At 40.9% G+C, this 17,516-nt stretch overlaps 1 protein-coding gene across 3 annotated transcripts; it reads right to left on the minus strand.

The window, feature by feature from the left end:
- Positions 1 to 397: 397 nt before the first annotated feature.
- LOC140940172 (arginine kinase-like) lies at positions 398 to 15,719 on the minus strand. Of its 3 annotated transcripts, none has more exons than XM_073389082.1 (7): positions 15,634 to 15,719; positions 7,313 to 8,216; positions 6,689 to 6,849; positions 6,158 to 6,587; positions 4,313 to 4,565; positions 2,033 to 2,244; positions 398 to 1,078 (listed from the first exon to the last, which is right to left on the minus strand). In XM_073389082.1, the coding sequence occupies exons 2-7, from the start codon at positions 8,201 to 8,203 to the stop codon at positions 905 to 907; spliced, it is 2,121 nt and encodes a 706-aa protein (XP_073245183.1). In that variant the 5' UTR covers positions 8,204 to 8,216; positions 15,634 to 15,719; the 3' UTR covers positions 398 to 904. The 3 variants fall into 3 exon arrangements, with proteins under 3 accessions (XP_073245183.1, XP_073245181.1, XP_073245182.1); XM_073389080.1 differs by lacking the exon at positions 15,634 to 15,719 and adding an exon at positions 14,006 to 14,237; XM_073389081.1 differs by lacking the exon at positions 15,634 to 15,719 and adding an exon at positions 12,449 to 12,604.
- Positions 15,720 to 17,516: the final 1,797 nt, after the last annotated feature.

Raw genomic sequence — 17,516 nt, forward strand, 5'->3', positions numbered from 1 at the left:
TAAGCATATGAAGTTGGAGGTCATGCGGCCAAAGACCAAAAACAATATGAACTTCCAGCCTGAATAAACCATAACTGATCAGTCCACGTTAATCGTTAAATTTTGTGAAGAATAAGGATTGCGGCAGGGGGAGGGGGGGCTTAATAGAGAGGGGGGGGGGGGCTTATTAACTTTCCTTCTCTGAAAAGGGGGGGGGGGGCTTGTTAGAGAGGGGGGGCTTATTTGAGAGGGGGGCTTAATAGAGGATTTACGGTACTTCCTTTTTGCCGTTCTCGTTGCCGTCGCCGTCGTTGTTGCTTAAGCTCTCTATTGTTGTGATCAAGAAATTTTGCTAGCATGATAACAACGTCACACTTCGCCTCTCTATGGTCAAAAAGTACGTTCAGAATTATAGCAATTCATGTTTCAAACATTTATTTGCTTGCACACACGTAATAAAGAAATTGCTATGGCGATACTGCAGTAACAATCAATGGCAGCTTCCTAAATTGTACGCATTCCTTTTGTTGACCCCTGAGAAATATTTCGTTCACACCATGTAAGCAATAAGTATTTATCCAGACACATCTACACAATCGAGGAAAACCCTGGACTATGGACGAGGATGGTATAGATTATGAAATTGAAGCAAACGAGCCATATCACTTTGTGCTCGTCTCTGTACCGAGCAACTACTCACAAACATTATTTTGATCGATTCTCAAGCCGGTTTATCCAACAAAATAAACCAATAAACCCTTGCATCTGGCAATCATTTGAAAGAAAATAACCTAAATTTACATTTCAAAGCACAACTCGTTTTTATAATGAATATTAATAAGGAAATCACACGTTTCTGAAATACATGAAGTTCCGTGGCCGTAAGGACGTATTTCCGACGTCCACGCTCCAACTTCATCATCATTTATGTTTTGGAGGCTAGCGCTTCTCTTTCAATCTCCAGAAGTTTCTTGACTCCATTGTACATGTCTTGCACACACTGCACCTCAGAGAGTCCCAAACGCCTTCGGTTACTGATGTCATACACTCCGGCATCGTCTCCAGTAGATACGGAATGTTCCCCATGAATTCCACGAGCCTAAAGGGACAAAACAACGCAGAAAACAGAAGTATGAGCTTTCGCTGTTATCAAAAACGCATCGATCGATTCGCGTCCACATTACCGTTTTTTGATGCATTTTCGACTGTCCATACTTACTACTTAAGTTCGATAAAGAAAGAATGGCACGTTGTGACGTAATTTGAACCCTATGGGTAGGCTAAAAACACACGCATCTGCGATATTTTCGGTCATCTTTCTCATTTTATTCGTCTTTGGCCGTTTTCGACCGTCCACACCATAGTTAGTAGAGGAGACTGGTTATGAAAGCCGGCAAACATCGAAGTTGAAAACAACGGTTCTGTACTTTATGTTGGAAGTAGACTGCAAAACAGTCCGTATATTTTTGCGTATTCAAGTACGCGCAAGAAGTCAAACAAAAGGTCAAAAAGGATGAAAACCGAGAGCGAGACTGGGAAGAGACGCCACGGGCGTTTGTGGCTTGCGCGCTTGGCGCGCGTAATACTCTTATGCCACACTTTACAGATTTCTTTCCTGATTTTGAGAAAAAAAACCCGACCGTTTTGCAGTCTATGTTGGAAGCTCCCTGACCGTGCACAATCCTTTGTTTTTGTGACTGAATAAATTAACGCAATGTTTCTATTAGTCAGTAAGTAATGCTATTGAACATTTTTGCACGGTCAGGTCCAAAAAATCTAACAAAAACATATAACAATGAAGTCTTACGGGTTTCCCAACCATTCCACTTTAATAACTATGACCAAACTAATAAGATATACATGCATTTTCGTTTTGATTCACCAACGATGCGTTTTCAATGAAAACACTCAGCGTATTAGTGTGGACGGAAGGCCTAAACGCACCGAAATGTACGTGTTTTCAAAACGCATTAGTGTGAACGGGGCCTTCCTCTCAAAACGTTGACTTGGACAAGTTTAAAGGTGTTAATGATAATTGAGTCTGCATGGATACCTGAATATGATATTCGTCGCAGATCTTCTTAAAGTCCGGATGCTCACTAGCATTTGGGATCTTAACGTGCACACTAGCACGCATACCAGTGCCCAGGTTGGTGGGGCAAGAGGACAGATAACCTCGGGATTCATCGTGCTGGAAACCAAGTTGCTTGTCCAACTCATTGACCGCTAAACACAATCTCTTGAACACAGATCCTATATCGCTTCCTGGAAAAGAACGAGTCGGGTAGTTTGCTGCATTAGCAAGTATTCTAAGTGTGAACACGATCGTTGTTGGTTGTAAACAAAGGAACTTTACTTAAGACAGCTCTCTTCTCAGACTTTTAAAAGAAGAAGGGAGGTGGGGGGCGGGGGGGGGGAGCGTAAGCTAGTAGGGAGTGGGTCAGTGAAGTTTAATAAAGCCAAAAGGGGAAGGCCTAATGAATTTGTACATTAAAGGTGGGTTTCAACTGTGAGCCATGGAGCCATGGAGCCATGGAGCCATGGAGCCCTGACTGTAAAAAGAGGTGATTTCGAAAGGCCTAATGCTATATCCACAGTATCCGGTATAGTATGAACAACAACGGTCCGAGGCGGCACAACTTCATACACATCAAACATCGTGCTGGCGCGATTGGCCGAGTGGGCTTGGTGCACTAAATTACATGTACCGTTTCCACTCCTGAATATTTACTTGCGTCTCAGTGCGTTCCAGTCCTCGCTCCTACATAATTACTTCCGCGACGGTCCGAATAGGTGTTTACACTGCACCAAAGCGTGGCACAAAACCCATCCGATATGTGACGCTCCACTTTAGAGATCGGAGAGGTGCTGCTGTTTCGCAGCTCCTGACACAGAAATCGCGCCGAAATCACCGTTCTTGTGTGTGAACAGAAGCCGGTATGGTTTTCGTGGCGGTGCTAACGGATCAATTTAGGATTCTGGGAAACTGCCCACGTACCCCTCCCCTAAGCCAACACTTTGCACTAAGTGAGAAGTAAGTGATAATGTTTGCTTAGGGGAGGGGTAGGTAGGCAGTTTCCCACAAACCTAAATTGATCCAAATTATCCGGTATAGTGTGAATATAGCCAAAGTAGACACTGAAGAGAGGGGTGAGCAGGGGCGGATCTAGGGGGAGGGTGCAGGGGGTGCGCACCCCACCCCCCTGAGATGACCTGCGGTTTTCTAATACAACTGGTATTCTGAAAAAAAATAAAACTATGTGGTTTATTGGTATTGAAGTAGAGCAAGAGACGAGTGCACCCCCTCCTAAAAAAAATCCTGGATCCGCCCCTGGTGAGGGTGGAGATGGGTTAGCTAAAGATAAAGACGAGGGTCAGGAGGTAATAAGTGTTGGTTTTTACCCCCCCCCCCCGCCCCCCCAGCTGCCACGCGGGTTAGGAGGTAAGGAAATGGCGCGTCTTGCTTTAAAGCTAGGTCACGAGGAAATTGCTCTTTAAGGTCACTTCTGTGCCGAAGTTATTACTTAGTTCCTTTACCTATACAATTCACCGTGCTCCTGAAGAGTTATGAAGAAGATATTAAACAAATTCCATCAGGGAGCAACAGCTATTATTTTTTGGGTGATTTTAGTAGGCAAACTATTGAAACTTCAAAGCGTTGACCCAACTTTTTCAATTTTCAATCCATTTCCATCCTTACCAACTGTACTGGTAACAGACGACAGGAGATAATTAATTTCAATGCCTAAATATAGTCTTGAATAACACATCTAGCGCATCATTTTTGGAATTCAATAGATATGAAGACACGGTATAGCTTTTTAAAAAGATAGCAAATAGCGTGACATAGCCCCAGGGGGGCACTCAACAAATGTTTTTTCGGGGAGGCTCCCCCCATGGTCGATCCCCTTACCATTTTATATACAGTGTACCATTTTTCACGAAAACGGTACCCCTTTCGTATAACTTGTTTAGAACTTTGCATCCCTTTTCACTGCTGTAAATGCAATGTTTTTTTTGAACAGGAATCAATCACAAGAACGAACGTTTTCTCGACTTAAGAAAGCCATAAAATTAATCTGTTAGCCCTTTTGGGCCCCTTCACAGACCCAAATGACAGATTTCCCTATCCCGCTTTTATATACTTCAACTAGTGAGATCCCTACCCTTTCATATACCTGAACCCTGAAAAGGTTCCCCTTCCGGGCGGAGCCTCCCCGTATAGGCTATCATAGGGAGTATCCCCCGGAGGACATAGCCCCTTTAAAATAGTCATCCGCACACACACACTGTCTAAATAATAACCGGCCCTTTTACAGTAATACAATATCACCTTTCTCCATGCTGATAATTCTCAACTGATCTTCCTCGTTTACCCACACTAAGAAAGTTTTGTCAGCATTGTGGTAGATTCCACGTCCTTGCGGCCACATTTTGTTGATACCCGCGGCCTCAAGGAAGCGGTCACCTTTCTTAAAGAGAAAATGGTCCTCGACAAGTTTATTGCGAGTCTCCTCGCTCATCCCAGAGAGGGGATAGTACGTGCCCGCCAGGTCTCCGGTCAGTGACGTCAGAACGCCGACAATCTACGAGAAAACAGCAAAAAGAGGAGAGCATGATTGCGTTTCGTAACACTCAGGGCAAAGAAACTATTTTGGCTATTTCAAGAGATCCGCCCAAGGTGCGTGGATTCCAAAGATGAAGAAAATATAGAGGTCGTTAAGAACCACTCTTTTGCATGTTAAAGTTTCATTAGGTCTTATATTAAGTGACATGATGTACAGAAAGAGGCAATCTGAGACTTGTTAAGGAGAGATAATAGGCGCTAGATATTGCTATACTGAATAGGCAGGTGGGCGGATACAGCATAATCTTTTATGTTGTTACAGACGGGGCCTGTATTACACTCGGGTACAGTTAATGGACGTGTGCCTTCAACGCACATCCATTGGCTGCTGAAACTGTTTATATTATCTTTAGAAGAACTAAGGGCCACTTTTGCACACCGTTTTCTCAATGATTCAAGAAGGCTCTCCAAATACAAAGTTAGAATATCCTGAGTGAGCTACAATATCCTTTAAATACCAATGCACTATACTAGAAAAGAAGGAAGAATCTAGAATTTTCCGGAAATAGTGACTTCTCGTTCATAAATCACTACAGGAACGAATAAAAAAAAAGCAGTATTCCAATACGGCAGCCTTAACTAGAACCTCACGCAAACTTCATGATAAAAGCATACTAGGTAGTCCCCAACGCAGGTTTTTTAGGAGGGGGGGGGGGGGGGAGGGGCGCAGCGTAACTGGGTGACGAGACAAAAACGGCTGCAGCGAGACTACATTCTAGAAGGCAATTCTGGATTCAAAACTGGACCAAAATCTTACAATAAAATGATTATCAGTCTTTCTTTGGTTGTTTGTTAACAGGCTAGTCGTTACTGTAAAATTATCAAACTGTAAAACTCAATGTATAATATAGAGATACCGGGAGGAATGGAAACGAGTAACATATTCCTGAAATGCTGTCAGTCATAGGAAATATTCAGGGTGGTTCACTATGACTCAATCCGGCCTTATTGCCTGTGACAGGCAGCCAAAACACATCATCCATTTTGCCAAGTTTAGTTTTCATGCTGTTCCACATGTTATCTCTACCAATATTTTGCCTTTACGCTTACTCTGGTTTAAAAATTGCTCTGTCTTAATGCATGATGTCTATAACATGATGTCTGACATTTCTGATCTTTTTACCCCCACTAAAGATGTTCATCATTACAACACCCGTTCTTCTACCGTTGGTAATTTCTATATAAACTACTCTCGACTAAATCACTACAAGAACTCTTTTTCCATTATGGGCGCAAAACTTTGGAACAGTATTCCAGATGTTAAGAGACAGCTCCCAAAATAGAGATTCAAGAAAAAAAATAACTGAATCCTTATTTCAAATCTTTTTAAAACAGGATTCTTATCTCGATATAGATACGTTAATAAATGAAATGAAAAGAATTTAAACTTTTCTTTTGTTAATAAATGAAATACAAAGAATTTAAACTTTTCTTGTTTCTATTTACGTGCTTGTGGTTTCGTTAGATGAAAATTAATGTTAATATCATCCATTGATATGAAAAAGAGCTAATTATTTTAGTGCTTATCAGTGGCTGTGACTATAACTGTACCTTCTGCTCCACCTCAATTCTCTCCTTATTATTCATACTTGGTGGCAATCCGTGTCCCTTAAGATTACGAGCCACACGAATCCGAGTAGACCGGATGAACTCGCCAGCCTCGTCCAAATTAGGAGCGTCAACCTTCTCTGGATCCATATCCGAAGTGTGTTTATCAGCCAGTTTGTACGGGGCATGGTAATCTTCAATGATTGGATCAAACAATTTTCCAAACAGGGTGTAAGCTTCTTCTTCAGAGGCATAAACGCCATTTGCGGAGTCAAGGTGTACCACACCAGAGTTAATCTGCTCCCAGATGCCACAATCCCTAGCTGTTTTCTTGTCTTTGAGCTCGTTGAAGAGATCTTCAGTGAGGTATTTTTTCAAGCGGGAGGTCACCTCAGGTCCCTTAAGTCCCTCTGGAAACTTTTGCTGTTTCTCGCTAACAAAAAAAATAAATAGAACGCCGTTAACTCATCACTCCTATGAAAAAGAGACAGACAGCGAGAGAGAAGGTTAAATTGTAAACCCGTCAATACGTACGCAATGGCGGCTTTTTCAATCTCCAGAAGTTTCTTGACTCCATTGTACATGTCTTGTACACACTGTACCTCAGAGAGTCCCAAACGTCTACGGTTACTGATGTCAAACACTCCGGCATCTTCTCCAGTAGACTCGGAATGCTCTCCATGAATTCCACGAGGCTTAAAACAACAATAGGCAAAATGAGGATAACACAACTTGACACGGGCATATTGGTGTATTTGTAGGGGCAAATAGAAAGCATTTTCTTTTTAAAAAGTCAATTCCCGTTGAAGGCGCTCTTTTTAAAGAGAAAGACTGACTTTCACATCCAAAGCTTAACGATCCTTCCATCTCCTAACTATACATTGCAAGTGATTTTCTACTGAGGACACTTCATTTTGTCTCTTTATTGTCTGTAATAGCAAGTTTTAACCATAATAGTTGACGAATGTGCAGGAACCATTAAACAAGAGATCCCACGAATTCGCTACTTTAGACTGGGCCCGTTAATAGGGACAGGGAAAATAAATAGAATTGTCCAATAGCTGACCGGCGTGTCCCTAGTAACGAAAGCCCCCCCCCCCCCCACACCCCCACCCCACCCACTTAACACAGGATCATACAAAGCTATAGATTTCTTACCTGAATATGAAATTCATCGCAGATTTTCTTAAAGTCTGGATGCTCACTAGCATGTGGGATCTTCACGTGCACACTGGCACGCATACCAGTGCCCAGGTTGGTGGGGCAGGACGAAAGGTATCCATGCTGTTTAGTTTCTTGAAAACCCAGCTTTGCGTCGATGGCATTCACTGCATCACAAAGACGCTTAAAAACTGACTGAATATCGCTCCCCATCTCCATACTGATTATCCGCAACTGGTCTTCCTCATTGACCCATACCAAGAAAGTCTTGTTGACGTTGTGGAAGATTCCTCGTCCTTCTGGCCATTCCTTGTTGACACCTGCTGCCTCCAGGAAACGGTCGCCCTTCTTAAACAAGAAGTGGTCATTTACCAGCTGTTGTCTTGTTGCTTCGTCCATTCCGCTAAGCGGATAGTACGTACCTTTGAGGTCACCCGTCAATGACTCCAACACGTCCACGATCTTTTTCTCGAGATCGATCCGTTCTTGTTTGGTCATGTTGGGTGTGAGATTGTAACCCTTCAGATTGCGAGCAACGCGAATACGAGTGGATCGAATGAACCGTCCCTGTGGATCCAAATCAGGTGCGTTCACTTTCTCTGGGTTCATGTCCGGGGTGTGGCCATCTACAAGCTTGTAGGGACTGTGGTACTCTTCAATGATGGGGTTAAGTAAGTCCGCGAAAAGAGTGTAACTTTCTTCGTCTCCAGCATAAACTCCGTTTGATGAATCCAAGTTTAGCAATCCAGAATTAATCAGGTCGCCCAGTGTAAAGCCACTTGCGGTTTTTTTGTCTTTCAACGAGTTGTACACATCTTCAGTGAGATACTTCTTCAGAAGCATTTTGGGGTTGCATTTTGGATCCGAAAGTTCTTTAGGAAGCGGCATTTTGTCTGAGGGACTACAAATACAAAAAAAATAGGCCTGATAATTAGGTAGTGACCTAATGACTGGGAAAGTATTCCTAAAGACGGCCCTACGGCAAACACGATTCCTTAGATAGCCTTCATGTTCAGAGGAACACTTTCCAGGTATTATTTGCAACAAAAATATGGTCGCCGAAACAACCACTTTACAACTCATTTCAAAACTATGTAGAACGCACCATGTCTTTTATAACCGCTGACACGTTACCAACCCTGTTTAATGCCTGTTTTATCCCCAGACGTCTCTTATTATTTGTATTTGGTCAGGAAAGGGTCGGAGGAGACTGATACGGAGCTTAAGCAACAACGACGGCGACGGCTACGAGAAACGTCAAAAAAAAGTGAAAAAAAAAAGGGAATTAAAAAGTGAATTTAAAAAGGCTTCAAACTTTCTTGCACTTATTCCATCTCGTTCAATTCGTCAAATGTTGGCATTTTTGTCTGGAGTTGAATATCGAAGTTCAGGAAAAGAATAGCAAAGTGCGTTCTCCACGAAACGTGAAATTAGGCATTCTCACGGTGTAGTCGTGCAGTGACAACAAAGACATGTACAAACAAGCGTGATGCACGTGCAGATTTGTTGTTTTTCCAATCTAACCCTATTGCATTTTTTGCCGTTCTCGTTGCCGTCGCCGTCGTCGTTGCTTACGCTCCCTAATATATAGATACGACTAGGGGCCATCTACCCAAGGCATTTGTCAGACAACTTATCATTTTCTCTTCCTACAATGCAAATGTTGCACGGACACCAGTTCCCCAAGCATGTGAAACTCCCGCTTTTGATTGGGCAGAAAATATTTTCAGACCAATCAGAAATGGGGAATCCAATAGCTTCTGACACTGGCGCGCTGCCTCTGTTCGTGTGGCAGTTGTCTCCAACGGCCGGTAAAAATAATCATCTCGCAAAATGACGCTTTAAACAGCTCTGGACGGCGAAATACCATGACAAATGAATAAGTCAACATTTGGCTTGAACTTTTATTGAAACATTTAGCTTCAAATCTGTATGTTAGAGTAAATTGTAGTGGTACAAAAGATCGATGCTCTGATTTCAATAACAACAACTGCCACACGAACAGAGGGTGGTTACCCTGTGGTCATGCCTATAAAATTTTGCTCTGACGATTCCACGTCCCAAAGAGTTAGTTGCCCCTATGACTCCGAGAAAGTATGAAAAAAATCTATGTTTTCATATCAGGGACTATGGGATTTACCTTAAGCATTTGTAAACAGATAATGGCATTACTTTATTTGGCCTGGAAATATGCAGGGAAATTATATAATTTGGTAGAAAAGTGAGTGAAGCTTGAGTGAAGTTTAACCAGGGTTTAATAAAACCACGTTCTAAGTCATTTTCAGGTTGTCCAACGGCGTTTTAATCCAAATACCACTTGTCGTGAACAGTTCCAATAAAGCATACAGTGTAGACAAGCCACTTCCTTTAAACTTAAACATTACAATCTAACGCCTTTCTCACAGTGAACTTCTGGATGTTAAATCAAAGATATATAAGGTAGAACGTAAACGAAAGCTTTGTCAAGGATGGAGATAATTGAAAATTATTGGACGAGGTTGAACAAAATATCGTGAATTGTCATTGGCCAGCAGATCAGTTATTTGCCGGAGCCGAAGGCTGAGGCAAATCATTGATCTGCGAGAGACACATCATTCCTTGCTAATGTTTCTTCCTTTTCATTTGTCGAGAGCCCACCACGTGACCTGCAAATAACTGCCTACAAATAATGGTCTGCTCATGCGCAATGTTATCCACCGAGTTCAATAATTGTTTTATCATTCAGTTACCGAGTAAGTTTTTTGATAAGTATCTTCGGGATCGCAAGAAGGAGAAAAGCGTGCTTTCATTTGCGCATGAGCAGAATATTATTTGCAGCCAAATACTAAGCCAAACACAGTTGGATGACGTTGCGCATGAGCAGACCATTATTTGTAGGCAATTATTTGCAGGCCACGCGGTGGGCTCTAGGCCAATAAAAAGGAAGAAAAAATTGCATCGAATGATAACCTCAATTATGAAATAGGCTTTCATGTAGTGTTGATTTAATAAATTAGGCACCATATAAAGATAAACTTGACGTTTCAAGCATCCCATGTTCGTGGGGCTGAGGGATGGATAACCAGGTTTACGGTCATCTCGCCACTAACAAAATCGCCACCAATAAGTCTACTCGCCACCACATAATAACTCTGCAATAGTCGACACAGCTTACTTACCGAGGATTACTTATCTAAGATTTTTACTTCTTCTTCAAGCCCAAACACAAATCTGTACAGTACAGTACAGTACAGTATCTTTATTAAATCTCCACTACGTGGCTCTTCCGATTTAATTTACAAAATGGAACAAAGAAAGAAGAAGGAGAAAAAGACTAATTTACAAATCTAATTGTTAAATATAAATGGAAAAATAGGAATATAATTAAATTAGGAAATAGCTACGATAGTATATCGTATATACTATATACATATACGTATAGTTATTATTGACTTAAAAATGCTCTAACTATGACATATAAAAACTGTTTTAGTCATGCAATCAGTCACCTACTTCTCGGTGTGACATAGCTCCAATTTTGCACCGCGCTTAAAGCTAGTGAGCGTTTTACTATTTCTTGCGCTTGCGCTTAGCGAGTTCCAAGTGTTGATAGACCGATAGTGAAAGGAACGTTGTGCAGTAGCCTGCGTAGCAGGCCTTTGAAAGGAAAGGGAAAGGGAGTTTTAGGCGCGAGAGAAACGCGAGGGGCGCGCCCTAATTCCCTTTCCCTTCCCTTTCGAACGCCTGCCACGCAGGCTAGTTGTGCAGTGGCTGTCCTGCACATAGGAACGTCTAGATTTTCCCTGAATCTGGTATTATAACTATGCATTCCTGTTCTTTTATTGATGTAGCTATTTAGATAGGAGGGCGCAAGTCTTTCGTTCTTTTAGAGACTGGTCCTTTGGATAAGTATTTTCGTTGGTGGCAAGATGGTTTGGTGGCGAGGTGACCGGAAACCGGATAACGGGCTCAGACAGTATTTTATTTTTAAAATCTTTTTACGGCAATGGTTGACAAAAACCATATTTGCATATATAACATGTGTGCAAATAATTTAAAGTGCATTCTTTGTCGGTAGATTTAAGGCATTCGAAAACCCTCACAACAGACATGTCACGATGTGACGTCGATCGACAAATCAGCCTCTTAGCTCAATGAAATATCAGTAAAACATCGCGCGACCTTAAAATGACATGTGTTGGACTCTCCAGTCCAGAATTATTGAAACTTGATATGGGATGTAACTGTCATAGTGGCCCATTTCCTTTAAAATCTCGCTCTTTTTTGCTTATTGCTGTCAATTTCGACCATTTTTCGTCCGAATACATCATCTGAGACGTAAACTCACGGTACATGCAACAACAAAATCGGCCACGGAGAAACCTGCGATCAGGCGTTCTTTTTATCGCAGGTTACGGAAAAATATACATATCATAACCCAACGGAGCGGAAAGAAGCAAGGAACCGATTACTGATATTTAATCTCGCTGTATTCTGGGGTGGGCGACATCGTACTACCTTATAGGGCTCACTGTAGACCACGGTGTGTTCTATAGCACTCCGAGAGTGTGGCTACCTGTTTCAAATTCACGGTTGTTCCACGTGCAACCAGGGTATGGTTTAAACTTCTAGTTTCGATCTCTTATTTTAACATAGTTGGTTGATCCAATTTATTTCAAAAAAAAATTCCAGTTATATCGCTTGACTAATACGTAATTTTTTCAGTCCATTGAGAATGTATTGATTTTACACGGCGACGATCCAGAGGCTTGTTGTATCCCTGTACGATGGCTAGATTTAAAGTTGGAACTGAGTGATTTGCGTGAAGGTTATGGTCTGATGGAACTGTCAACAGGCCCTTTCGTATTATGACATTTGCTGAAAATTCTCCCATTTTTCACGGACCTTTATTTTATCAGAAAGAAACCTTTCTGGCGAAAACATTACAATTCTACATCATCCTGTTTAAAATGTGGACACATTCGCCAAAAAAGAGGGAATTAAACAGCCTTAAATCGCAAATAAAGTAGTCATGGTCGATCGAATACAAGCTGATATGTAAAATAACCAGTGGAATTCTGCTTTTTATCCACTCTGGAATTTAAATCTAACTAAGATTCAAATAATCACGACAATCTATCAGGAAAGGCCTACCTTCGAACACCTCCAAAGTCAACGCCACAGCACTTCGAAAAACAGGAGCACCGACTAGAATTATTCGAGTTCGCCGGTACAGTCACTCACTCAAAAGTATTACGCAATTTGCATATTATAATCTGTCTGCCGCGCATACGATCCAGCTGATGGCTTTACTATATCAATCAATATTCTGCCATTGGTTGCTTTTACGAATGAGGGAATTAACGACGTGAAATACTAAATAATTCAATACTTGAAAATACTCGAGAAAAAGGGCCAAAAAGTGGCAACGCGATAATTATTTGCTCAAGTCAGCCGATTTGAGGCATATATCTAGTTGACGTTATTCTTATCTGATATTTTATTGACTTAACAATTAAACCAGTTTTCAATTTTTTTTTTCGGAAAAACGAGAGTAAAAGGAAAATTCCGGTATGTGCGCAGCTTCAGAGGCTGTGAGAATTAATGCTTTTTACATTGTAGAACTCGAAAGACCAACAGCTCAAGATAATCAACGTAATTTACCGGTGTGTTAATAACAAGTTTTATCAGCCGAGAGAACTCGACAAGCACTGAACACAGCATTCTGAAAGGTTGAGATGTATTACAACAGCTAGAGCAGCATTTATAAGGTCACAAGTTGTTTTTGAATCGGTGATGTAATTAAATGAAACAAACAACGGTAAAAAGATTTTTTAACACCCAAATATTAAATTTGTATCAAAATACTACAACAGGAATAATAGAACCTTAAATATCAAGATGGAAAAGACAAGCCCTGACCTTTTACGACTAGTTTTCTGTACCGCCTTATGTTTTATTTGCACGTTGTCACTTCGCTGCTTTATTATAAACTTTCGCAGGTCAGGAAAAATTCAATACCCAGTTTAGTCTGCATAACAAGCGTTTCCAACTGAAGTTTGCAATATACAAAAAAGTCAAACAGATTTGGTTACCAAGCTGAAGTTTCCATTACAATAACTCCTTAGCAACAACATCGAGGTTAAAAAACATTGACATTGTATAAATCGTCTAAATGTTTCACCAAAATGCACAGGGTGGCGTTTTTTTTTTTACTTTATTCAACAACGGTAATTTTAAAAGACAAAACTTAACAATTTACGAACAACAACTGGTATGTGTTTAGGCAAAACGTGATGCCCATAAAGAATAAAAGTAACATGACCACTCAGATTACACAGAAAATTTCTACTTTGCCGTTTCATCGTCTTATTCCAGCTTATGTATCAATTGCAAAATTCCGTGAGGGGTTAATATTGTTTGCTGATTAAAGGTCGGTTCATCATAGACATAACATACCTAATATTTCTTGCAATATACACATGCTTCCTAGACGTTTAAGATTACGACACACATGTGCTCGCAACAAAACGTTTGTAATATTTATGATATTTATCATTCGCGCGTTCGCCAGAAAGTTTTTGCCTTGCCAATTAATAAGGCGACCGAAACCTTTCAAACAGACTTTTCTAAAGTGTGTACCCTCTAGGAAGGTACAACAAATGTACAATAGTACAACAACGACCACAAGGATCAGGAACACAAACTTACGGGCTGGTTGGGACTTGTTCGACTTGTTGTCTCTGCTCAGGGACGACCGCTACGTTCTCCGGAGCTCCTCCTGCCGGTTCGGACGAAGATGACTGAGTTGCAGCGTTCGCAGGAGGCGCCGACTGTTGCTGGTTAGCCTTGGATTTCGACGGAAAAAGTCCCATTACGAGCTCAGAACGACGCCGTGAATTTGCATACGTTTAATAATTCTGCTTCGTGAAAACAATCCCGTAACGCGGTCAACACTCTTTGTGTTTGTGATCCATATTAATAAAGTGTCACAAATTCTTTGTCCTTCGGGGTAATATTAATCAGTTGTATAATAAGCGTCTCGTCAACTTGAAAACAAAAAGGGGCGTAAATTCAAAGAGAAAGGCTTTGAATCCCCTAATGTTTCGCATGAAATTCTATTGCTTTGTGTAGTTAAAAAAAATGCGCTGATTTCGGTCTCCACCGTTAAAATTACGTGACTTTTGAATTAGACAATTATTAATTAACAATTCTGAATTTGCCGACCATATTGGAAATATAGGCCCGTAATGCGTACTTGAGTGTACTACGATAAAGTGTAACAACATGATATTTTGAGGTGCTTTCAAAGAAAGAAAATGGAGATGAATAAGGCATCCTATTGAGCTTCTCTTCCCTGTGTATTCTGTTGAAGGCAAATAATTAAGTATAACTCTTGACCTAGTGAATGAGTCGGCTAACCAGAGCGTGACCATTCAGATTCCCCGGGCGGAGAGATGTAGTTTGTGAATGGAATGTTAAACAGTAATTACAGGTTTATGAACGGTAATACGTAATACTTTCATTCCATTTTTGTGAAAAAGTAACGAATAACGTGCAATTTGTAGTCATAATACTGACCTAATTTTAAAGCGTGACCTTTCAAGTGAACAAGACCATGCAGTAGATTTCTCTGTTATTTTTTCTTGCGTTTTATGGACAAAATAAACGAGAAGACCTTTTACTAAATGAATGTCATGCTCTCACAAAACAGTTACTGGTAATTTCGTTAAAGCGCTTTAAACTGCTCTGGTACAAATAGTATTAATAGAACACTAAATCGTGGGGCCGGAAGTTATACGAGCATGAGTGCAATTTTACTGGGTTTTAGTAAATTAAATTGTAAAAACATTGTGATCTAGGTCGAAGAGTAAAATAACTTGATAAGCCATGGCTTCTTCAGCCTGATCTCTTGAAATGAAAAGTTTAGCAACGGCAAACCTTGGCACGAAGGGCAATGTAAACATAATCCGGATATTTTCGCCACTGCTCCTTTGCCGAGAATATATCACGGTAAGGTAATTACCTGCAAAGACAGCTAATTTATTTCCAATCCCCTTTTTTACAAGCCACCTGCCACAGAAAGAGCCACCTCTTTTCGGTTAAGGCCATGTGAAAATTGCAACCATTCTCTGACACGAAAACAGAACGAAAACAACACCGCCTTTCAATGAACTCAGCCGCGTGTCCAGCCGGAAATCTAAGGCGACCCCTAGCCCAGCAAACTGCGATCTCACAGCTTAGTTAAGACAAGAATAACACTGACTGGTTTTCGTTAAAAGCTAATAGCCCCTAATTAGGAGACACTTACTCCACTTTGTCTTAAAGCCTTGACATACCTTACAGTATGAGACTGTACAAAGCTAAGGCAGCTAAGCTCTTGAACACCGCACTGCACAGGTATAACTACTGTAGGTGAGAAGGAAAGGCTTGCAATGTTTTTTGACTTGTATGCCCTTATCTGGCTTCCTACGGTTGAGATCTATCTTAATTGTTCTTTGTCCTTTTCGGTATTCTTTAACTCTGTCAATTAGTTTGTAACAGTCCGGTAAGCGTTTTGTACGCAGACTTTATTACTCATTAGGAACTGTAACTTAGTAACGAAAAATACTGCAAGAGGAGTTTAAACAAGCCCGATTATTCCGACGCCGCCAACAGAAACCAAAATGTAATGATTACACTTATCATGCATGCTATGTCAACTATCCAAGCAATTAAAATGCAAAGCAGCGCAGTATTAAAACAAATGGAGGGCCTCCTTCTACCCCGAAAGCTTGGAGCAATCTACCTTTAGATCTGAAAGTCGACAACCATTTTGTTTTAATTTTGTAACCCATGCCGCGAAAACAGATCAGAGACCTAAACAGCCGAATGGGTGTAGATCGAAACTTTACTGACCCTCAATCAATTAGGGACGAGGGTAATTAAAACCCTAAATATAAACCGGGTCGACTACTCCAAACAATACTTCTCAGTTTGATAGTACTTTCTCGTAAGAATTTTTTTTTATGTCTAGGTGGTTATTCAGTCTTTGGCAGCTTGATAGAAAACTATTTTTAAACACCCTTAGCACAAATTGAGTCAGGGGCCCCCAACGAGAACATAGTTCAAAACCACTTAAACATAGCATTGTTAAACCCATTTTAGTACTGATCTAAACGGTAGAAATAGGCATATTTTTATCCCCTAAAAATTTTCATCTGTTCCGATATCCTAGCTGAAAGTCTAGTGATCCGAACTGATTGTAGGGATCAAAACTTACCTTGTCGAAAATTTCTGTCAGAAGAAAGGCTCCCGAAAATCCTAGGTGTTTTTAGGGTAAAAATTCGTTAAAAATGGGCAATTATACCATTTTTCAGATGTTCGAAAATTCTAGGAGAGGCAGGCGAGCAAGAAATTTTACAACAAATGCTCCGAAAATTCTAGATCCCAAATCGTCTTCCGAACAGATATTTTCCGAAAATTGACGTTGGGTGCCCCTGATCGAGTCAGACTGTACATTGAGACTTGGTCTCAGTTCATTAATAAAAAACATTTCATAAACGAGGCAGTCAAACTTGTTTGTGCATTTCTTTACTAAAATGTTTGCTATAAGAACCTTTGGAGCCAAAAGATGTTTCTCCCGGAAATGTTTCCCATAAAGAAGAAGTGCAATTTGAGAGCTAAAGGGTGCGGAGCGAGTGACGATCAACAGAGAAAAATCCGAAAAATAGGATATTGCTCACAATCTATTTCCCTATCCGAATAGCTGCCATAGCTATCAATCACAAGACAAATCATCATCATCATCATGTCATGGCCACCTGACTCCATCGCATGTTCATGCAGCGCACGCGAGAAGCCCAAGAAGATGCGAGCTCTCTGATCTTTTCAGCCCCACACCAGAGTCGCTCTTTAACATTTCATCGAAGGATGCCGCCAAAGTCGTCCTCCAGTCACCGTTACAAAACTGAACGCTTTGGTCGCAAGAAGGGGAACGGTTTTGCATGGTTTGCAGTTACAAGGTTTTACAACTGGTGTATACATCCGTGATAAATTACCAGAAGCATATCGGCTGCGTAAATGGAGGAAAGCCAATACAGATCGAGTAAGTAAGTTCCAGTGGCGAGTTTAGATTTTTACTAGTTATGTTTTAGTTACACCCCATTGTAGGAAATATACCTATGAATGCTTCGAACCTGTCCCCTGCAGGGTTATAGGATGCTGCTTAAAGTCATTACCT

This window comes from Porites lutea, chromosome 6 (assembly GCF_958299795.1).
Source record: "Porites lutea chromosome 6, jaPorLute2.1, whole genome shotgun sequence".
NCBI lineage: Eukaryota > Metazoa > Cnidaria > Anthozoa > Scleractinia > Poritidae > Porites > Porites lutea.